General features: G+C 33.7%; 1 protein-coding gene across 1 annotated transcript; it reads right to left on the bottom strand.

The window, feature by feature from the left end:
• Positions 1-4120: 4120 nt before the first annotated feature.
• On the bottom strand, positions 4121-24029 carry LOC128192775 (sodium- and chloride-dependent glycine transporter 1-like). Its single transcript, XM_052865734.1, has 13 exons — positions 23759-24029; positions 20011-20197; positions 19150-19281; positions 17847-18168; positions 14814-14946; positions 14386-14520; positions 14031-14259; positions 13127-13239; positions 8695-8826; positions 7129-7228; positions 6911-7011; positions 5833-6000; positions 4121-5609 (listed from the first exon to the last, which is right to left on the bottom strand). Exons 1-13 carry the CDS (start codon positions 23816-23818, stop codon positions 5481-5483), a joined length of 1941 nt encoding a protein of 646 aa, XP_052721694.1. The 5' UTR covers positions 23819-24029; the 3' UTR covers positions 4121-5480.
• Between the last annotated feature and the right edge of the window lie 1866 nt (positions 24030-25895).

Below are 25895 nucleotides of genomic sequence, written 5' to 3'. Positions count from 1 at the left end.
CTTGTATATATAAAAAAAAATCTATATTGATAAAACCGTGACCCTCGAACTAATACTGGAGCACCAAGAGGGGTTCAAAGAAATATACTAATGTAGACTGCAATATTTTCCTATCTGAAAAAAGTACATCAATCTATGGTGTATATATTATGTTTATCAAATAACTTCTAAATAAATAACCTGTGATCAATCTAGATCCAGAACTCTATGTACCAGTATGCATGTAACTGTCACCATTTTTGTTGGTGTGGTTTTTTTTTACCAGAATATTGAATAGTATTCTGTAATACCGAGTATACCACTGAAAAAGGATGTCGGTACAACAATGTTTAAAACCACCGTGTAGAATTTCATAAAAACTTGTTAATAATTAGGGCAAGATGTTAAGATTGCCCCTTTTAAATTTGAATTTCTTACCAATATTGAAAATACTACAAAAATAGTTTTTGAAGATGATCCTCGTAATTAAATCACTGAATAAAATTTTCACAAAACTTTGTAGTTGATAAAGACAATAGTATAGATTTGTACATTTGCAGGGAGTTTTGATATGAAAGATGATTATTCTAATGATTATGAACCAAAGCACCTGAGAAACAATCTCTGGTTCACCTCTTTGAATGGGATGAGCTTATACTACTGTCGGTTGAGGATGGATGGTCAATGAATTAACCATCAAATCTGCTTTAAACTTTTTAGCCAAAGTCAAACTATCATATAATAGAGAAAAAAGCCCAAATATGGTTATTTAAGTTTTGAAGAATTTGAATTTTGGTATTTTCCTGTTGTATCTTAAAACAGGGCTCTTCTTCTAAAAGAAGGAAATACGTAATCAAAAAATGGTCACAGCCATGTTTTAGGAGTAGGTCTAATTCTAGGTCAAAAGTATACCTGGGTTGTATAGATGTTTTGGTGCAAGCAAGCAGATTTACTCAACCAGTGTTTAGCACAGTCTTTACCCATACAGAGCCTAGCACAGAGTGCCTAACATATTTTGATAAATAAGTGCCTAGCACAGGCTTTACCCATGCAGTGCCTAGCACAGACTTAACCCATGCAGCGCTTAGCACAGATTATACCCATACCATCCCAGCACAGAGAACTTAATTTAGCATATACTTTACCTATGCAGTCCTTAGCACAGAATTTACCTCGTAAATATCTAGAAAAGACCTTATCTATACAGTGCATAGCTCAGGCTCCACCCATACAGTGCCTAGCACAGACTTTACCCATACAGAGCCCAGCACCAGACTTAATCTATACAGTGTCTTCTACAGACTTTAAAATATTCAGTGTCTTGATCAGACTTTACCCATAAAGTGCCAGGCTCAGACTTAATCTATACAGTGCTTAGCACAGACTTTATCCATAGTGCCTAGCACGGACTTCATCCATGGTGGAAACAGTGCATAGCACAGACTTTATCCATAGTGCCTAGCACGGACTTTATCCATAGTGCCTAGCACAGACTTTATCCATAGTGCCTAGCACGGACTTTATCCATAGTGCCTAGCACGGACTTCATCCATGGTGGAAACAGTGCATAGCACAGACTTTACCCATAAGGTGCCTAGCTCAGAATTTACCTATATAGTGCCTGGCACAGACTTCATCCATACAGTGCCTAGCTAAGACTCTATCCATACAGTGCCTAGCACAGACTTCATCCATACAGTGCCTAGCTTAGACTTTACCCATTCAATGCCTATAAAAAAGTGTCTAACACAGATGTTACCCATACAGAGCCCAGCAAGGAGTGGCTAGCACAGACTTTACCAATACAGTGCCTAGCCCAGACTCTACCAACACAAAGCTTTGCATAGAGTGCCAAGCCTAGACTTTACCCATGCAGTGCCTAGCACAAACTTTACCCATACAATGCCTATAACAAAGTGTTTAACATAGATCTTACCCATACAGAGTCTAGGACAGAGTGTCTAGTATAGATTTTACTCACACAGTTCCTAGCATAGACTTTACTCATACAGTGCCTAGTGTAGACTTTACCCATGCAGTGTTTAGTACAGAATTTACCCATACAGATCCTAGCTAAGATTTACCCATGTCTTAGATTTTTCCGATACAGTGCCAAGCAAAGACTTCACCCATACAGTCAGTAGAAAAGACTTTACCCCATAAGTGCCAACCACAGAATTTACATATGCAGTACTGTCTAGCACAGACTTTTCTCATACAGTGCCTAGCATAGACCTAACCCAGACTTTACTCATACAGAGCCTAGCACAGAGTGCCTATCACAGATTTTACCCTTGCAGTGCTTAGCACAGACTTCATCCATACAGTGCCTAGCTCAGACTTTATCCTTATAGAGCCTAGCACAGTGTCTAGCACATACTTTTCTGGTGCAGTGCCTAGCACAGAGTTCACCCATACAGAGCCTAGCACAGCCTTTACCCTTACAGTGCCTAGAAGACTTTATCCATCCAGTGCCTAGCGCAGACTTTCCCTGAATAGAGCCTAGCACAGACTCTACCAATGCAGTGCCTAGCTCAGACTTTACCAATACATTTGCTAGCACAGACTTTATCCATACAGTGCCTAGCACTGTATTTACCCATGCAGTGCATAGTACAGACTTCACTCATACAGTGCCTAGCACAGACATTACTCCTAAAGTGTCTAGCACAGACTTTATCCATACAGTGCTCAGTTCAGACTTTACCCATACAGTGACTTTGGGTGGATAACATGCAGTGATCATCAGGAATGCTGAATTGGATCTATATTTTTGTAACAGTGAACAGGTTGAAGATTATGGAGCAGTCCGTTCACTTATAAGTTACAAGCCTAATCTTAATCAAAGAAATTGGGCGCACAGGATTGTAAGTTTGCAGGAATCATCGACACGAATCAATTGGGATTTAAATGTCTATATTAAATCTCAAAATTTTATGTACAGGTTTGAACAAAAATTGATTACTCAAACTATATCATGTGAGTATATATATACTGTTATTCTATAATTCAACATACTGTTATATCAAAATATATTTAAAAACAAAAAAGTTTTTAAAAAAGGAGTCACAAGGAGGATTTGAACCCAAAACACTGCATGGTTGTATTCTCTAATCCAGAACAAAACTAGTGAGCCATGCGAGTCTTAACAACATTGGGTATTAAGTATTGTTTGAAATAACATTGTCATATCTCTGGACTTTGTTTTTTATACTCCAAAAGATATTTTTAAAAACTACGTAATTAGTCATCTCTGGGTCATCTCCATCTTTTTTTAAAAAGTGACATTTTTAATGTTGAAATATGTTATCTTTACACATTTCAAATTTGTGGAGAGAAGACCCAGAGACAACAAAATCATTTACCCTAGAAACAGCTGTAAATAAGTACAAGGATTTTGCATAAATTCCGTGGTGTTGATATAATCAGACCCATATTTATTTAAACAATATTTCATTCGATATAATATATTGAATGGGATTGGGCAGCAGGCACAGCCTATTTTAGCCCTCTCCCTATATTATATACCCTTATTAGACCCATATTATGGTAAAACCTTTAGCATTTCAAACATTTTTGTATCCATTCCACATCCAACAGCAACCAAATGACGGTTATAATACAAAAATGTGCAAAATTAATCTAAGAAATTTTCACTCCCCTTGTGCGCCAAGATTCCTGCCGAATCTACATCTTAAGTACCCACTTTCTTTGCATTGAAGGTATATCTAGTACCTATAGGCCTTTCTACTGATTTTTAATTTTATTTTTATATCTGCTAGAAAATTTCAAGAAGGTACTTGCATCAACATACTTTGTAACCCACCTTTGCACAGTGAGAGTGAGAGGGGTATTATAACCACAGCAAGCACTGTCAGACTCACAGTCTGCTAAATACCCAGGAGTAGGAAAATCATTTTTAAGGATTGAATATTTTGGGGTTTTACGCTAAATTTATGGCCCTACGGGATGCAAGACATCATGTGTTATACATTTTATAGCAGTAGTTCCCTCCTCCAATAGATAACCCTGCTAGCAACAGAGATAAAGATCAAATGTAAACACACAATGCCAGACAAAACGGAGGGCAATAAGCCACCCCAATAAAACTTAAAAGTTACCTTAAAAAAAAAAGCAAATCCAAATTTCAGACAAAATTTATTGTAGCAAATTTCATTTAAATAAGAAAGCTTACAGAATGATGCACATTATTTTGAACAGAGTTCTAAAAAATTCGCTTATTATAAACTAATTTAAAATTCCTTCATTTTGATATGTACAACTCCAAGCTACTTTGAACAAATATTTTCAAAAGTTAAAAAAAATATGTCTATCAGTAAATTGTAAATACAACTCAAATCATAATATAAAAATTGTTTGGTCTTTAAACTTCAGCTCGTTGCAAAAAGAGTTAAAACTTAATACTAATACATGTATAAACTCTTACAGGTATGCAATATTCAATATGAATAACAATTTCTCTTATCTGGGCTCATGTCAAATGTTTAACATAAAATGTCACTGTTCTTAATTTTTTTTTTCTTCTTTACTGACAACATTTATCCGATCAAAGCATTAGCAGTCATTCCAAAATATTTTTAAATTAGCAGTTAAGACAATGCACATAAATTTAATCAAATGTAAATGTGTGAAGAGATCTGTTGGCAGTGTAGGATAATTACCACCCCACCCCCATTACACAATGAAATAACAATACACATAATAAAAAAAATACATCAAAAACTAAATGTGCAAATAATCACATTGACATGTGTGTCTGTATTTGACTATGATGGCATAACCTAATTTTTTTTTCTAATTTCAAAATAATTTTTGAAATTGTTTGGCTCAATTACAAAGATAAAATACCTGTACAAGTTCATAAAACATTGTAAAAAGATCCTTATCTATGAACAAAGAAAAAATTCAAAGTATATCTATATTTTAAACCACTTATAATCAAACTCTGGACTGAAAAGACAATACACAAACTAAATCAATAGACTATCTTATTCAAATTTATCAAGATCAGCTCTGAGGAATTCTATGATAATTTTAATTATTTTGAACAGGTCGGGCATATATTGCCATATTATCAACAAAGTTAATAGACTATTGCTTGTCTATTGCTATATCTATATATAAAAAGTCAGCATGATCAAAACAATAAATTTACAGAAAAATTCAACAGTGCATTACAGTTGTGTAGTATCAATAGAACTGGTGACTAGTGAAGCCCAAGCCTCAGTACCTGGAAAGTCAACTTTCATTTGGTCCCCATTCACTTCCTCTTCATGTAAGATCCATTGTGTATTTACTGCAGCAACAAGACCTTATCTGACTTGTCTAAACTATGGCTGTTCATTCATTCATTAATTAGCTAGACAAAAAACTACATTTAAAGACTGACATACACATTTGGAACAAAACATCCCAGGCAGTTTAATTCTCTTGAGATCTTTCCTCTTCACCGTTGTGTTGAGACCGTTGTAAGTATGTGACTAGTACAAGTGGCACATGACAGAATCCAGTGACTCTTGGGAATTCTGTAGCGACTGTAAATAACGGACGCGGTGTTTCTCCACAGCGGGACCCCAATCATCTGTATGATGGACCAGCTTCTTAATTCGCTGCAGAAACAATTCAAACACTCAAAATATAATTCAGCAATTGCATGGAATTTAATATTCATGTAAAAATTCCAATTTTACTATATTAGCATATCTTTCTTTACACAGCTGTGTTAAACATTCAGCATATATTAGCATATCTTTCTTTACACAGCTGTGTTAAACCTTCGTAGCTTTTAACAGGTCAATATTTTTAAAGTGACTTCGTTGCTCAAATACTCACTTCATAAAAGCTTCCCTTTTCCCTGAGAATGGCCAGGATTGCACAAATGGGGATTGGCATGAGAGAAACCAATCCCAGCATCCACCCAATCACAATGGCACCATCTGGATACTCATATTTACCATAGGTCACAGGACTTAGCTGGGTAACACTGAACAGCCAAACAAACTGTGCAAAAAAAAAAAGATTGTTTCATAATCTTAATATACAAGTACATGTATTATACTTCTGTGTGAATATGTTAAATCAATGTTTTCCTTCGAGAAAGTAATAACCTAATCAAAATACTTTTGACTTATAACAGTATTTTCCCAGTAGACTGTCACTTCAGAAAATCAATTTTTATACGCATGCAAATAAATCTGGTTGTTGGAGTACATTAGCAGCATTAAAGTCAAAAGTTTTCTTGCAGTGAAAAAAATATCAAACATGGCATAATCCAAGACAATTTATTTTGTCAATTGAAATTGTGAATTTCATTTGATTTGTATGAACAAAACAAACATGAAATCATCAAAATCTTGAAAGGTGTAGTGTGCATCTCATTCTGAAAATTATCAGAAGATTTGCTTTTGTGATGTACCAGTATGTTCACATTTGAAGGTGATTATTGCTATTGGAGACTTAGCTCCAGGTCTGTAGCTCCCGGTCTGAAAAAAATCAGATGGACAACCTGGAAGCTACAGTACCTTACATGTTAAAAAGTTCAATTTACAGCGCACAAAACTTGCGCTAGTTTTCGACTGATTATCCTTATTTAATCACACATTTTGTAAAAATAATCAGTAGCATCATAAATTCTTCAGGCAATTTACTACTTATGTCTTTTGCAATCAATACAATACTGGTACTAACTAGTTAAAACTAGTTTTAAATTTTTCACAAGAAAGTTCAGAAAACAACGTTTTAAAATATCTGTGAAATACGTCATTAATACTGTTCAAAACAACTATGTTTTCATCAATATTACATATTGTATCCTCCTCTAAATACCAGACTTGACAGATAATTATCATCATTTAAATGCTGATAGGAGATCTGTCTTGTTTTTCTACTTTTATTATGATGAGTCACGTACAGCAATAGTAACTGGGGTGATGAACTTCCAGCAAATCTTCCACCACAAACATGGCTGAAAGCCAATCATAAGCTCGATGTCTTTGTAAAACCTGTCAGTACCTGAAATGGAAAAATATTCCATTAGGAATTGTAAACTTTGTTTAATAATAACAAAATAGGAGGCTATCCACAACAGAAAGAGTTCCACAATTATGAAAGAGAGAGAGAGAGACTTACCATAAATCCAAGCAATAACAACACATTCAGTCAAGGAGAGCAACATCAGAGAGAATGTAGCACAGTACCAATCCATGATCTGGAGCACGTAGATTCCTCCCTACAATGAATGGAGACAATTAAGGACCTATATGATATATCTTTTAGTAACCATGTTTAAGGCATGTTTTTGTAGGACTGGATTTTAGATTTTGGCAAATACTGTAACATTAAAACTTAAATATTTTGGATACATGTAGTTTGTATAACTGGTGTATAATAAGCTCAGTACTGCCACACTGCTACTAGCACTATCCTTTAGCTTACTTGGTAGTAAGTGTGGCCATCCCTAGTTCCTACTCCAGCTGTTACATTGGGGGGGGGGGGGGGGGGGGGGGGGGGGGGGATGAGATAGTGTGTATAACAGGCCCTGCTCCTGCTAGCACTAGCTATCCCTTTCGCCCATGATCAGTCAGTGGAGTATTGGTCTTGGTCTATGGTTTGAGCCTAGTTGTGGTCTTTATTTCTATTCTATCACACATTAATCTAAGAATAATAAGAAAATATTCATATTTCAGCAATTCTAAAAAAAAAAAAAAAACCTGAGGCAGTTGTAATAGAAGAGGAGGAAGAACCACAACTAGACTCGAACTCGGAACCTTTCAGTTTAAAAACCAACGCTCTTCTGACTGAGCTAAAGGGTTAACCCACTACCTAGTGCTAGATGAAGCGCGGCAGTATTGAGCCTTTATATACACACTATTACACTCTTCCCTCTTTTCTTTTGAGATTTCTACCCCACGTGGGTTATTTTGTTGGGTGATATTGTAATAGAAGAGGAGGAAGGACCACAACTAGACTCGAACTCAGGACCCTTCAGTTTAAAAACCAACACATTACCGACTGAGCTAAAGGGTTATCCCACTTGCTAGTGCTAGTAGGAGCGCGGCAAGATTGAACCTTTATATGCAGACTAATACACAGTCAAGCTCTAAGGCTAATGTAAGTAAGAAATTATTTTGTCACATTGTTTTTTTCCCTCTTCTTTTAAAATGATGTGTAATTTCCTGTTAACACGCATTTCCTGACAGATTTGTAACCTCACCTCCTTAAATAACATCTTGTCAACATAATTTGAAGGCCTGTTCCATTGATAGGGTTAACTAAGTAAATAGTAGATACTTCCTTTACATTGTTATTCAAATCTAACCAGAGAAGAAATTTATCTGATAAAGGATAGAAAGGACTTGGAACTAAAATTGAAGAATTGGTTAATTAAAGAATAAGGAATGAATGTGTATATTCATAATGTAAATGAACACAAGATAAAACTTGACTGAGCTTAGTTAATTGTGTGACTTAGAAACATTGCTTCATGTCTAAAGAATATTGTAAAAAAACAAAAATCTTTTTTTAATTTGTGCAGGCTTTCTGGTAACAGAAAAATGCTAAACACTGAAGGGTTTTTAATTTACAAGCAAATAATGTCCTCCGTTTTGTGAAAGATGTAAGGCCCATTACCATGAATTTTTTATTTAACTTAACAAGAGAATTGAACATTTTTTCCTACAGATATGTAATAGTTACCTGCATTACACATGGAATTCCCAACAAAAATTCGATGAAGCAGAAAAATGCTGTGAACAAGACCTTCCTGTTTTTCAGTAGATGTGGAAATTCGTCGATGAAGGCACTAGTCATGGTCTCAAACATTCCAAACTATAAGATCGAAGGTAACAGTGTCAACATTCAAATAATGATACATATTCAAAAAAGAAACTGGTTTTACAAAAGAATTCAGGAAGATCTTCGGCACTAATTTTGAGAATACTTAAAAATTTTATTGTAACGAATTTTGGTCGAGGTACAAAATTGTTTAAAACTATGAGTTCCTGAATGCTTAATGTGGTTAAAAACGTCCCAATGTCAGGATTCAAACACATGCATTTTGGATGAGAATTAAAAGAGAAATTCCAAGTGAAATCATTCCTGGCAATACCTATGAGTGCAGGGTCAAATGTCATTCATCAAAGAACCAAGAACATTACAAAACCCTGAGCACAGAATTCTGAATCAATTCTCAGATTGATTGTATGTCAAAAGGCCCTAATCCTGTTTACTTCCTTTGCACAACTTCTCTATTCTTAATTCCTGTTTTATTTTAGTGAAAATATTTTTGAAAAAAATTGGATTTAGTATTTCAATACCATTAAACCTAAATACTAAAGCCAATCGAAATGTCACAATTTTATTAAGTGTTCGACTTAAAAGGTTTGATTCATGTGCAAAGGAAATCAACAGTTTTTACAAGGTCTTTACAAAGCTGAAAAATTATTGGTATTCAAATTAATTTTTAATTCAAAAAATGATTTATAACAAACTCATGCCTATGTATGATTTTGAAAAATGTAAAATTTTGACAAAGAGTAAGAAAGAATCAAGTTACTGATTACCAATGTTTCATTTTAACAAAGACCTTGTATATCCCATCAACAAAACCTATGTGGATGAATCTTTGCTATAACATTGTGACAAGAGATGTACAATTAACAAGTTAATATTTTGTTTTTTTTGACATTTACATATTTTAAGTTGCATTGTTATCAACCTACAACAAAATGAAAGGGTGTTAAAACTTACATGCCCAATATACACGAGCTATTTAAAATTCCAAAACTGCCAAATCAAAGGATCCTGATAAAAGCTCCAAAATTTTTGCACCAAATTTGACGGTATAAAAATAATAAAATTAAAAACAGATCTAAAGAAAATTGAAAAGTCTGAATTTTTGGTAAACTGCTATTATTTTGATGTTTGAATCGTTTTTTCTTCTTTTTTGAAAATTTCTTTACTCATACACATTGGGCAAAATAAAATAAGGCACAAGTTGATATCTTCAGACTGGACCAGGTTGCCATGGGGATATAAAGACGTTGATCACAAGGTCTTCCTTTATCAAGTTTCACCAGAATCCTAGACAAAAAATAAACCAAACACGCATTTCAATTTGTTTTTCTAAGAGTCTATATATAAAAATACCATATATAACCCAAATCACAATCCACATTTGCATAAATATATGAACAAATTTAAAAAAACACTCTCCGAACCATATAATTACCTCCCTTACCTTTGCTTCAACTCTTAGATTTACTTATATTTAACAATCAGAATGTCTTCAACATCTGTGGGCAGCATTCATTTACTCTGAAATATTGGGATAATATTTGGGTGTATTTTTGGATTCTGTGGAGTTTTACAAATTATTTTGTAATGTATATAATATACATATATCCATGATGATGCATGATGATGGCTTTCTGATAATAAAAACACAAAAGCTCTAATCTTTCAAGATGAAATGTTTTTTTTTTTATCAACTAAGAACACCATACTGGAAAAACATTTTAAATGCTATGTAATACTAGAAAGACAGAATATATCTAGGTCGACCTGTAGGCTTTTATCTGGGAAAACTTTGAAATTCATTTATATGTAAATACATACAACTGTGGACTCATTCACTAAATGTTGCTTAGGTTATCTATAAGGTGATTGTTTCACCAAAGGCAACAGTCTTTGTTATAATAAATGGACTAATAAGTTAAAAACCTTAATTAAACTGTACACATGTACCAGCTGGTAATCATTAAAATATACCAACTTTCTATCAGAACCCGTACAGATCAATAATGTAAGCTAGGATTAAAACACACCTGTTGAAATATTTCTTCAAACATAAAAACATTGATCCACAACCACCTGAAGTAAAGATACTACCAACCCCACTCCCATTTTCTGATATTCCTGGAAGTTAGTGGATTCTCTTTCCTTTGTCATCCATATTTTAATTGATGCAATCATAGTTCATACTCCTGTTACTGATGTTGAAAAAAAATCTTGATCATCTCTAGAAGATGACAAAAAAATGAATGATAACACCCACTAAAATACCGATGAGACAAAAGGAATCCACATATTCCTACAAAAATAATCAGGAAAGAGGGGGGTGGGAATGGAAGCATTATCGATGCTTCTGGTGCCTGCATGGGTTATATATGAATTCATTGATTAACTTAGTGCCAGCAGACAAACTAAAGAATGAAGCAAAGCAGGAAGGTTTATCACTTTCAGTGTTAACTACGTAAGCTGAACACATGTTACGTTGTGGTAGCATGTGTACATTAAAATAAAATTGCATTTTACAACTCTAAGCATCCAGTCCATTCTCCAATGGGTGCATATCACTTGAAAATGATAGGAATGAGAGAATATATGGGGTCTAAGTTTTCATACACAGAATTACAACATTTACCATGTCAGAGATAAATTTCTATTCAACAATTCAATTTTCTCATTCAAACACAGCTTGTGTGCTGTAGTTATCGTGTTGCCATCCCCATCACTTACACTCGTTCAGCCTGAGTGTAGCAAATCAATACAATTTAAGAGTCACTTGTTGCAAGCCCTTTTTCCTTTTATAAATTTACATCAATTTCTAAAACTGGTCCATTGATCAGCTATGGTCACAACAGGATAGTCTTCAGTCCTGCTACACTGTAAACAATCAAGGACTGCTACATATGGTGCTCTTATTCTAAGATATATATAAATGTATACTCCACATTTCTGCACAATTCAGAATATTTACAATTCTACAACATTTTCAATACAATGTACTGCATCCTATTATGAGGCATCATGCTATTTTATTATCATGCGGTCTACACACCTCTCTAGCTGGTCCACTATTATTCTAATATATTACTTACAGAAAGGGGCAGAGGTGCATGAATATGTTGTTCTAATGTGCTGAATAGGAATGAAATCAATGTACCAATATACCTACACTAAACATATTAACTATTTCATTGTTTGTCCTACCAATACTTGAACTCCTGTATACCATAAAGTCTAAATATTCCTCTATACATTATGTAAAGCAATGAAGCCCATTGTGCATACAATGCCAGCACATCAGGTGCAGGTTGTCAGGATGCAGAATCATTGACATATGACAGATGGCACACAACAGGTGCCCTTTACTGGACCTCATGTCATGTTTTAATCACCCTGACCTTTATCACTGTTGTCTCTGACCTTTATCATTATTGTGAGTTCCTAACATATGAGTAAATCAATTTATTTCCTAGTTTATCTATTGTTTGTACGGTGTTTTAACACTGGGACTACCGGCATGGCTTCCCTGCAAGTTAATTAGTTGATTTATCACGGCTCTGTTTGGTATGTAATGTTATCATAATACTCATTTGTAGCAACAGGCATAATGGGCTCAATTCATGGATGAGGAAGTATTTTTATTACTCTTTGGAACAATGTTAAATATTCATATACTGTAGATTCCTTCTTTTACATGGGTACTTAATTCTGCAATCGCTATAACATAAAATCCCTATTGCCAAGTTTAAATCATAGTTTTGTGAAGTTCACATACCGTATGTCCGAAAAACCAAAGTGAGATTTTAAAATTTGCGAGCAGTGCTTATTACAATTTTACATGGATATTAATTCCTCACTTTTAATTAGGAATCTACAGTATATGCTGGCATTAAATTAAACGACATACAGTGAATTAGCAACACAAATATACTTGCACTCGGATGTTTTTGTTAAAAGCAAGGAAATCAGACTCAACAGATGCACTCACAAACATTAACAACATAAAAGATTCAAATAATTCAACAAAGCCAAGAATGATGTATGATGCATGAAGTGATATGAGACAAATGCATTGGCAATTCTCATATAATTTAATTAAACCCGATTATTTCATCTCTGAAAATAATATCATGAAATCCTAATATTACCACGCTCTTTTTCTCATGCATAGACAGCTTCTAAACATCACTAGGGATCTAAATCATACACTTAAGACTACACACTAGCTGAGTTTATATCTGAAGGCTACTCAGGTTTTCCATTATTAAGGTGTGTGCCACCATTATGTGATTAATTAATCAAATGAACACACAACCCATGCAACAAACCGATATTTTACCTGTGTATCTAGTCCTACAGCAAACAGCATCAGGAAAAAGAGAACCGCCCACAGGGGGGAGATGGGGAGCTTGACTACTGCCTCAGGGTACGCCACAAACGCCAAACCAGGTCCTGCAAGTTCACAGAAATTGAAACAATAATTAATACTGTATACATGTTGCCAATTTTCTTTCATTTTTGCAGTTAGCGTAGAACCTTGTTAACTTAGGCATTATTAAGCAAACTATTAGCTTTTCTTCTTGAAACATATAACATTTAATCTGAATAATTAGGGCTATAAGGTTGTTCATGCAGCTTCAAGAATTAAAATGCAAACGTCCACAAGTTGTTCATATTCAACCCGAGAGCATTATAAGGCTTGGTACAGCAAATAACTTTAATACATGTACTCCTTTGTTGATTCATATATCATAATGAAGAAGGTTCATTGCTCCAAAATTGAGCCTCAGGAGAATTATCCCAAGAGACAAATTATCAAAATATGTCTTACACAATATTACCACAGGATTTCTACGTAAAAATTAAAAGCTTTTGCTTTGACAATTACATTAATAACAGAAAGCTGTTATGAAAAAAAACCCAGAAAAGTGAGCATGACGCAGATGTGTTTTAACCCTCGCAAATGAATTATGTCTCTAGTTTAGACATTCTAAAAATTATATTTTTAAAAACAATTTCAGTAGAACATGCTTATAACAAAGTGCCAGGGATGAACAATTCTGATTCATAACAGATGTAATTCATTATATCTGATGTGTTATAATACAATTTAAGATCGGGGGAAATGAAACTGATTTTGCTAACGTAAATTTGATATATGGTAAATGAATTTGTTCTTATATTGTTTTATTCTAGTTATCATCTAGTAAATGTGAAAATTTAAAGATTTTATTTGGACGTACCCTGAGTGACGACGTTCTTGATGTCAATGCCCGTCTCGTGTGACATGAATCCTAACACAGAGAAGATGACCAGCCCGGCAAACACACTGGTGCCACAGTTAATCAGGGGGACAATCATAGCGTCACGGTAACAGTTGTTGTTGAATTTGTTGAAGCTGGCCATGGTGATCAGACCTCCCCACGCCATTCCCACCGAGTAGAAAATCTGGACTGCTGCATCCCCCCAAACCTAGAGACGTTCAGATAAACAATGAGACGTTCAGATAAACAATTGTTTTAGATATGATTTTGATATGAATATCTGATGGATCATGTAAATTTTGATCAATATCTACTGCACTGTAGTGTCACAAACCTTGAATGTCAGGAGTTTTTCCCACTCGGGCACCAGATAAAAGTAAATCCCTGCCCCTGCCCCAGGTAGAGTGACACCACGGATAAACAGAATAGTCAGAACCAGATAGGGGAAGGTAGCTGTTACATATACAACCTAAAAAAAAAAATCTGAAGTATTATGGTACACCTTATTTTCACTGAGCTACCATAAGCAATTTGATTGGTCAAAATAGTGGTTTATCAGGAAAATGTCATAAATGATGCACACATATTTATTCTTTTATGGATCATAATATCAAAATGATGAAAAATACAGTTTTCATTGTTGATAATAATGTGTACTGAAAATGACACCTAAAGTGTATTCATTCTTCAATTTATCTTAAAACAAATGTAAAAGGCAAGGCAAAGACAAAGGTATATGATATTGTACAGTATTTCACCTACCCTTCCAGAGGATTTAACTCCTTTACACAAGCAGAGAAAGATGACAATCCATGCTATGGCCAGACAAATTAATAGTTCCCAGCGAATGGTGCCCAAATCCTCAATCCCCTCAGTGATTTGTAAAACCTCATTCCTAAGGACAAATAAGTTTAGTTATAATTACATAAAAATAAATAATTTATGATATTTTGAAGATGGAGAGATTAACAAATCTTCTAATTTTTGTAAAATATAGTGCAAGAAAATTTAGAATCATCAAAACATGTAATAACAAAAGGCCCATGGGCCTTATCAGTCACCTGAGTAACTGTAATGTGGCTTTTGTAATGTATATTCATGTGTATTATAATTGTGCTAATGAAATCATTTTTAATATTCTGAGATTGTTTAATTTAATCCAATAAACTTTTTAAATTCTAAAATAACTATTGAAAAATTGTTGCATTACAGTGACATAATTGAACAAATCTTAAGTACAGAAAAAACAATTGGTCGAAATTACGCCTCCCTACCCTCTAAAATCATTAGAGCCCTGCCCTAATACCAAAACCTCTGACCAAGGGGCCATGAAATTTATAACTTTGGAAGAGGCACTCTTCATCATCATAACTACAGCTTACTCCACTTATATAAAATCGCTGATTTTGAAATAGAAATAAATCCCCAGTTTAAGCCTCTCATTTTTTTAGCATTATTTAATGGATATAATGAAATCGGCTTTTTTGAAATATCGCTTATATTGAAGACACTGATCGTTCCCAAGGGGTGATAATGAGTGGTTTTTATAACGGTTATATTGAAGTACTCCCTGGTGGTTGTCGACACAATTGGTGACAGTAATTATGCCTGACTGTGAATTGATAAGTTCTCATCTTGTGTGTTTTTATACTTCTTTTAAAAATAAAATTTATTTACTGTTGAATTCTTTGTTTTACCGTATACAGATGTATTGAGGCTAGACGTAGTATGGAAACCCCACAGAAAAGAAAAACCTTATCTTCGGACACTAAATACAAACTAGTTATTGCTATTGACAAAGGACAAAGGTTATATTCGAAATAGCTAAGGATTTTGAGATTAATCTGAAAACAATTGCAATGATATACAAGCAGCATTCGACAGAAATTGAAACATTTGAAATACGGATATATTGAAATAATTTGCATGGTCCCCTGAATTTCAATATATCCAGAGTAGGCTGTATGTACTTTATTTATTTGATTTTTACTCAGGAGCAAAGGAGAAGATTTTCAAAGAATTACTGAGTGACTGAGGTGACATAAAAATTGATGTACCAGTAAATACGCATGTACATACATACCCTAGCTAGCTTACATGGTACATTGATCTACATCATACTAGAATTTTTTATTTACACTTTGGGTCCTTAAACTATGCACATTTTTTAGGAATAAGGAAGTATCTTTATTAAAAGACATTGTTTACATTTTTGAAATATTTAAGCTTAGGAAAGACTACACTTGTGTCCATACTTTAAACAATCTGATAAATCAAATCTATAAACTTCCTGAAGGCGAGCTCATCGCCTGATCAACTTTTATGAAATACTTAGTCTAGTACATTTAACTAGAAAGCAAATATCTAAAAATCATTTATTTTTATGTAAAAAGGGTTTATTACATCTGCATGCCAATGTGTGAATTGAATTTGCAATTTATATACATTCTATTACAATTATTACCGATATCAAAAAGATGCCGCAGACATTCTCCAATATACCACGAATGTCATCAATAAATTATAAGATCTTAAACACACACTAAACTCGAGTCAATCAAAAGTTTATAACTTAAAAACTTGCTCTTTATTAAAAAAAACACATTGATAACACGGGTTAGTGTCCTTTAGAGCAATGTGTATTCCTTTAAATGTTTATTTCAAAGAGCCTAATCGCGGCTGTTCCAAGACCCAGGCTCCCCAAGACATTTTCACTGCTTGTTTGTCCAAAGAAAAAAACGAATTAATATGTTAATTATCGAATTCATTAATCTAAACTAATAAAAAAAAAAGTCATAAATAATTTCAGTGTGTGTTTCATTCATCAATAAATATATCGTCTACATCTGATTCCGATCGACAGTCTGCTTTCGATGTACAGTGTACATGCCGATGTACAAAACGGTGTACATGCCGATGTACAAACAAGTTATTACAAAAAAAACCTTTAGGGTTACGCGGAACAGCCATCTCAACCAATCAGATTCATCTCACTTGAAAGTATGATCTACTTCCTCTCTCTATAAATAAACTAATCAGCTGATAGTCGGAGCTCTTACTCTTAGTAAAATAGAAATAAAGTTCTTGTTATGTTAATGTTGCAGAATAACCTCCGAGGTCGATAAATGTTGTTTCGAAATATAAAAGCTGATCGAGGCTTCAACATTCACGAAAACTCTATTTACTTTATTTCTTAATTAATGTAGATTAAATTTATATAAAAAATTACCAAATCAATTTTTTTTCATTTTTTGCACTATATATCTATATCCCATTTGGGCTATTACCAGTATATTCCAAACATGCTTTTGTATCCCATTTAGAAATTTAAATTCACTTTTAAACAATTAATACCATGTCTAATAAACCATGTTTCCTTTTGTGAAATATTCTAAATATCCTAATGTTCATCTGAAAGTTCTTTGTTTTTAATAAAAAAATTAATTTGCACGTGTTTTATGTTTTCATCATAATTCATAAAGAATATTTCAATGTTAATTGGATCAACAAAATCAGACATAAAAAACAAAGAAGCATATATACTGGGAACTACAGAGTTACAGAGCTATAATTAACCTGAAGAATATTAGTCACAAAATTCACTGAAGGAACTTTGATGATAAAAGATTGCTTTTCAATATTACTGTGATGAAAGTATGGATGCAACTATAGGAGAATGGTGCTATGAAATGACCCCAAGGTGGAATTAAGTTAAGGCAAGTACAAATGGAGCTTTGGATTCTATTCCTAGATACTTCTCCATGCTTTGTCTTTACAAATCAATAAAACCCTTACTGCCAGAACTCCTCACTGGCCGTGATTCTGCCCGCCAGATCTGATGTTCCATTACTTGTTCCGTTAGCAATCCCCGAAGGCAGAAGAAGACCTGTCATGTTTACACCTGTAGTGTTGTAGCCCATCGTGGTGTTGACTGTAGAATTGGTCCAAACACTTTCCCCACGAACATAACAATTTTCTGTGTTCCAAGCATTATTGCAGGTACTCCAGGGTAGTACAGCCCGCAGGGAGTGATACAAGAAGTAGATGGTCCATGTTATGATGATGTTGTAGTACACACACACAATACCAGAGATTATGACCATGCCATAGCCCACACCTGGAATAGCACAAAAAAAAAATATTCTGGAATTACATTTTGATTGTCAGTTGAACTCTATCTGTATGAAGTACCAAACAAAACATTCAGTTGGTTTCAGTAGTTCAATACATATTTATGATAGACTACTTTGTAGAATATCTTATTCTAAGGTTGGGTAGAGCTATTTTAGTAACAGGGGCTGTGGCTGCATAATACAGCCTGTGTGACTGTGTGTGTGTGTGTGTGTATTTTTGGTGTTTTTGATTTTGTATTGTGCAATTCGTTCAATCTTAAAAAGCACACACTAGTCCCATCTTGAAAAATTATCAATATTCTATATTTAGTACTATCTGAACCTTGAAGGAGTGGGCTTCCTTCCGCTTTTAAATCAACAATTTTATGATCCACACACTGATATCCCCATTTTCATTTTATCATAATACCGTAATAAATCTTTCTTTTATATGTATACACTTGTTTCATAAAAATCCAAGAAATAAATCAGTAACAATCTAACAGGCTGATATTATGGATTCCATTCATCTACAATTCAAGTCTCCAACACTGAATGTCCTTTGGAGGCCCTCCAAGTTAACATGGAGAGCACAGATTAGCAGCTTTGCTGTTTATGTTTATGTTTATGAGAGCTTGCGGTCAGTTAAAGTAAACAACTTCTCGGCAGGAGCCAAACAGATGAGATAAGAAGTTGGTCAAGCCAGGCCTGTTCCCCATTATCTCTGGTGCACTGTGACACACATTTTGATACAGTAACTGGGAACCCAGCAAAACAACTTTATGTTAAATTAATGAGGTTTTTATATAACTTGATTTACATATCACTAGAATAAGTAAAGTGCAAAAGCTTTTAGCTGGAAGGTGGCACCAGGTAAATCACAAATTAATGATCATGCAATTTAGCCACGGGAACATTGAATGCACCTGCCTGTCAGATTCTGGTAGAGCTACTAAACATATTCTTATGCACTATATAATGCTCACCTTTAAAAAGTGGAGACATTTTCCAGACACTGATAGGACTTAGACTTGCAAACTGTCCATAACTGATCTCCAGGAAGAATAATGGCATCCCACATAATACTAGGAAAATCACGTAGGGGATCAAAAAAGCACCTGCAGAAAAAAATTGTGTTTATTCAAAACATTTAATTATGGAGGACAAGACAATATCTGCAGATATATCTTGTTAGAATATTCTTACATCCAGTAATTTTTACAATTGTTGATTTTGCACTATTATATATTTTCACATTCATTATTAAGTCACAAAAAATGAAACACAGAAATTATTTTTTGGTTCATTACATGTTTACTTCATTTTCTGCAATATTTGTAATAAAAACAAAAAACAGATATGCACTACTTCTCACAAAATGAAAAAAAAACCCTTTCTGCATCTGATAACTAAAGGTATATCTGATTAATAGAACTGGCAAATTTCATGGATTGATTCAATTCATAGCAATGGAGCCTATTTTGTGTCGATCTCTCACTGAATTATTACATAAGATTCTGTTATTTGCATGACTATATATTAATGCAAGCTTTAATCAATTAACATGAAGAATCCAAATTCAATTTGAAACATGAATTCCGATGACCTTGAACAGTGTATCATCACATTCAGCAGGGTTATAAAAAACTACAACACAAACTTTTAACTATTCTTTAAAAGAACAGGAAGGAAACAAATTATTCTACACTAAGAAACATATTCCCCACCTATCTTCCGGCCACATGCCGCCATTATATTATCTGATAATATGAGCCAAGTGCACCCATTAACTTACAAGAAAACTAAAATTTGTATGCAACAAATTTGTATGCAATAAGTTTTCATACCTCCTCCACTTTGATAACACAGATAGGGAAACCTCCATATATTGCCAAGCCCCACAGCATATCCAATACAAGACAACAGGAAGTCCAGACGGCCCACCCAGTTACCGCGACCCACATTTTCATCCCCCGTCTCACTGCTTCCTCCAGAGGATGAGGTGTCTGTCTCCATCAGTGACTGCTGGACCATCTGAAAATTTAAACTTATTTTGTCACCCCTTACAGATATGGTATTTCAAATTCACTTAACATACACCATTTCAATTTTTCTTGCATTTTACTTCAGAATCATATATCATAATAATAGATTTTTTTTTAAAGAAAACTTTCCTTTACATGAGCACTTAATTATCATATGTGCGGATCCAGAATTTTTAAAAGGGGAGTCTGAGAGATAGTTGTGTTTGTCAGGGGGTCCCAGGCTTATTTTTGGTGAATTTACTATGCAAGTTTAAAAATTTTGAATTTTTCTGGAGGTCCAGTCCGGAATTTTCATTATACCAGTTTGTGGGGAGAAATTCAAATGTAAAATTGTCATGATTATTACAATATATATGGAGGAAGATAATAAAAAAGTAATTAGTCCCAAGTGGAGAATATCACCATGGTGATACGGCTTGAAAATTCTCCAAAGCAACAATAAAACCTACACAACTAATAAATCAATGAAGAAGTGAAAAAACAACAGGAAGAAACCAACTCAATTCCTGTATGTCTATGTATGTTTTAGCGATTGATTCAAAGTCTTAATGCCTGTTTTTAAGCCAAATTCTGTACATTTGCTTACTGGGTAAATTTCATTTTCCAGTGTTTAATGTAATAACATTCCTTCAGTACATAAACCATAAATTTCAATTTTAATAGTTCTGCTTTGGAAAACTGCCAATAATGAAATGCAATTCAGTACATATATAGAACCATTTTAACAAGACCTTGGACTTTCAGTTGGATGTAATGATCTATTTCTTGTGTCAAAACAAGTTAAACTGACGCTGGTTTCAAGCGAAATATACACCGATTGCGTAGTCATCACTCAAAAGCCAGACAAATCCTGTTGATTTCAATTAAACAATAAAATGCTTTCTTTTGTGATTCATTCAAAATATGAAGGTAGCGATATTGCAGGAAAAATACATAACCCGCGTCAGCGGGTTATGTAAATTTTTCCTGCGATGATTGCTACCTTCATAACCTGTATGAATCATAAAAGAAAGCATTTTATTGTTTATATTTACATCTTTCTTTAACTAATTCATAAATTGATTATGAAAAGTTTTAGTAAAATTCACTAAATTACTGTTAATGTACATAAGTGCGTAAGCTAAAAGAAACAGCCAAATTGTCTCCTCTGAGACTTTGAGTCTGGCATCATCAAGATTATTTCGTGCAGTCCGTGATTTTACCTAGGTCGCTTTAGCTTCAGACCAATCGATAAACAGGGCGTGTCAATTTCAGTCCTGTCACTTTCAGCCGCTGTAGATTTCGACCAATTGATAAATGGGGTGTGTAGATTTCAGTCTGGCTGTTTCTATACAGCTATGAATTAACTATAACTTTCCGTTAGAAATAGAGGAAATTATACTTGGTAGATGTAAATATAGAGCCATGGCTGAGTGGCCTACAATGAAATAGACAGGCCTATGTCACATTGCCGTTTGACTTAACTACCCAAAGTCCAAGCTCTTGTTAAAATGGTTCTATATACTCGTGGTACTTTTTAATTACAAAGCTATTATTGGCCTATTAATTATTCTGATTTTGACAAGTATCCTATTCTAAATGTTAAAGTCCACATATACTGTTGAACTGATAGGTTGTTTTATGTCCTCTTTTAAAAGAATCATTCCCTCACACTGAATTTAAAGCAAGCTTGTGACTAGGGCTTCAAATGTAGACCTATGTTTGGCCTTCAGGCTATTAAATTTCAAATTTGGAATCAAGCAAGCTAGCGCAATTACTGTCAATACTGTGAAACGGATCCTTGTTTTGTTTTGGGGTTTTTTAAAACCTCAACTTTTATACGAATTACCAGTGGATGTAAATCATACTATGATGACACGACAATAAATTTTGCTTAAAAACATAAAATATGAAAATACAAAAGTATTTTTTTGCCTCTAAAATGCTAGGGGTTCAGGGTTAGTTACTTTTAACTTGATATGTAACCAATGTAGACAGAGGTACGGTATATTTAAGGAATACGGAATCATTCTTTGAGTCTTATGAGGTGATAATTTTGGTCAGGGCGTGGTCAAATTTAATAAGCCCCTTTGGGCTTTATGATAGATTTGACCACGCTCCGACCGAAATTATCATCTCATAATATTCAAAAAATGATTCTTTATTATTTATATTTATATTATTTCCAATTTCTATACTTTAAAACAACATTTTTGAAACCACTATATTTTTCATGAAGCACATGCTATGTATTACTACACGGCGCAGCCAATATTGGTCTCGGTTATGCTGTAAAACACGTCCATTTTGTGTCACTCATGTTTTATGAAGTTATTGGGTTTTAGGGTTCAAAATTGATTCGTAATGTTATCACAGACAATGACAGCTAAAAATGTAAATATAAGGTTATAGGGGCATGAAGCAAGTCTTACATAAAGGCTACCAAAAGCACATTTAAGACAAAATGAGTTATTATGTGATTACAAAAAAATTATGGTCAATAAGCTAAGCATGATAAATCTATAACGAAACTACTTGTATGGGTATGTCTACTATGCTGAACTTTCTATTTTTTACTTTTACATGTATACTATTAATACCATATTATTGTTCTTAATATACAAGCCCCTCGAGGGCCATTACTTTGGTGAATAAACTAATTTCATAACAGTATTAGACTTTGGTTCATAGGCTTTGTTGGCCACAACATAGTATCTTAACCATTCCATAGCTTTAAAATTTGGCTATCACAACCCAAGAATATAACCGTGGACATCCATTACCTGAAGTCAGAGAGACATATAGATAGCTACTGCAGTAACAGGTCTTTGTACCATGAAAACTGTCTTAATGATGAGATTATCAAGTAATCAGGAATATCCCCCTCTCTAGCCCTGGGGCTTTCTGGTTGTTCATTAATTTGTATGGATACCCATGGCTGATCTTTCAGATATTCTCAAGTAATATGAAGCCACCATTGATGGGTTTTTTTTCAGTTTAAATTCTTATCAGCGCACGGATTCAACCTAACAATTGAGTGACTGTGGACAAAAAATACAGGATGTAAAGAAAAGGGTGTTTTGTCGGGTTTATTTAAGCAAAGGCTTTTTAAAATTATTTTCTGGAAATTTATTGAATCATTCATAAAAATATTATAGAAAATGAAATATATTATTTACATAACAGAAAATTAATATTTGCACCAGCAAATTATCCTTTATTGAGTGACTTTGGAAAAAAATACAGAATGTAAAGAAAAGGGTGTTTTTGTCGGGTTTATTTAAACAAAGATTTCTTTAAAATTATTTTCTGGACATTTATGAATCATTCCTAAAAATGTTATAGAAAATGAAATATATTACATAACATAGAAAAATAATATATGCACCGGCAATTTTTTCACCTGTATATTCTTTTCAGATAAGACTGTCAGTTCCCACAAATTGTAAGGAGTGGAAATCCTTGACTTTCCGACAAAGCGATGTGCTTTGTTCTTGAAGCGATCGATAGGAAACAGAAAACTTTGTCGATAAAAGCGAGTGAATTAAATTTGTTACTATAGTACACGTACCTCTTCCTTTGAAAACTTCTCGTCAAAGCAAATATCACCCTTTTTCACCATTTCATTCATGATGTTTCTTCGTGTGAATTAAAAACTGTTTATTAAAAGCACGCTGTCGATTATCGGGGCTCTATCCTCCTCTGCTCAACGCCTGTTTCTGACCAAAGTTGATCGCGAATGCGTGCATGTGCGCATACAATGGCGAAAACTACGTCACTGAACACACACGGAAAAATTCTACTCTAATCAACATAAATTTTATTAAAGGCGAAAGAAACTCTAACACAATAAAGTGAATAGTGAGAACAAATTGGATAGATAAACGGATCGCGTTGTAGATACACGTGTTATGAAGCAATTAAAATATTATGTGAAAACTTTACAAATGTTGAGACCGTTTTGTAGGAGTGAATACAATGTTTACAACTCTGGAGTAGATGAAGTACTGTAGATGAGGCGAATCCGTTGAGCCTTATTGACAATTGAATGTACAGATATGGCTTTATCTTTATTACGAGACAAAGCCTTCCCTTCCCCTTTGGTAATACACATCATATCACTATAGTTTCCATGTATTGTGAATTTCCTAGTATTTTACAAAAAATCTAATATCTGTAACTTTCAACTTTATTGATTATTCAGATCACGGCTTATTTGAGAAGTGTCTTATAGCTCTTCATTTATGAAGCAAATAAATTTTTGATGCGAAATCTTAAATATGAATATTTTGAAAAATAATTTTGACCACCCATGCAGTCAATAAATACTTGTCAAACCTACCTTTAATATGTTTAGATATGGTTTTTCTTGTTAGAGAAAAACTCCACGTGTTTTAGTTTTTCATTTTTAGTTAATCATTTGCCTATATTTTTAAACCGCTTTTACCAACACGAAACAACAAAGAATTCTATTGCTGACTCCGATTTATGTTTTTTATAGCTACTAAATACACATCTGTTCATTGATTTGACTGACTCACGAAAAAACGTTTGCCTTCATTTGCAAGACTTCGAATTTCAATATATTTCTATTGCTAGGGACTTGGTCTTGCGAACAAAGAAAAGCCATGATAACTTACATTGTAAATTGATATTTTCTATGCATGCATGGTCCGCAACATGCAGTGAAACTATTCTTATTAGCTGCATGAAAAATGATATAATCTGGAATTTTTCTTCAAAAGAAAAGTCAACACACCTGAAAATTCATGCATATTTGATACCTCGATATGGCCGTAAGTTGTACATCTACCCGAAGTTTTCTTGTAATTCCCAGTACACATAGCCTACGCTGTAACAACGTTTATATAGTTATGAATATTTATACAATATTTATTATGCATACATATTTTTAGAAATCGAAATCTGAAAAGTAAAAGACTACTTCCATTGTGGATATTTTTGGCTGTTCATCCCATTGCATTTTATATAATTTGGCAATAAAAGATCATAATACAAAAAAAAAAAAATCAGGAAAGTGATAATTTATTTTGTAAGTAATTAATTAAGTTATTGTTTATTATATTGAGATTGTGCATGACATTTAAAATACAAAGTACATACATGTACATGTATATGTCGAATAATCGAAATTTGCATCCGGCCCCTTGGACCTATAAGTCACTTTATACAATAGTTATTTTATTCGTGTATGATTTTAAATTTATATTATATTAACATTTGGACATTGATAAATTACACTGATTTCTGAGGTACAATATTTTAACATATTTCTTTTGAATATCATTTTTCCTGATTTGTTAAGAGATTATCAATCTTTCAGTTTGTAATGGTATTTAAATTGTTGATCAATGAAACAAGTAAATACTCATCATGTCGAAATGTTTCTATCATAGATTTCTATAGAAAGTGCAATAAAAAAAGTTTTTCATCTTCAATACACTGTTCTGAGCAGAATGAATAAAGTCGGTCACAGAATTGTTTATTACGGAAAGGTCCAGTCTCAAAACGAATCGGAAGAGTTCCACATCTGAATCGGACAATTAAAAGTTGATCTCTCATGTTTTGATAAAATTGAAAGCCGATTCAATACTAGTATACGGTTCAAGTTTGTAATTAGTTTTAAAGGTAACGTATGTTCTTAGTTTTGGAAAAGCAGGTATTCCTTCTCTCCATATACTCTGTGT

This window comes from Crassostrea angulata, chromosome 7 (assembly GCF_025612915.1).
Source record: "Crassostrea angulata isolate pt1a10 chromosome 7, ASM2561291v2, whole genome shotgun sequence".
Classification (NCBI taxonomy): domain Eukaryota; kingdom Metazoa; phylum Mollusca; class Bivalvia; order Ostreida; family Ostreidae; genus Magallana; species Magallana angulata.
The sequence above is the reverse complement of the archived record's forward strand: the minus strand, read 5'-3'. Positions and strand labels throughout refer to the sequence as shown.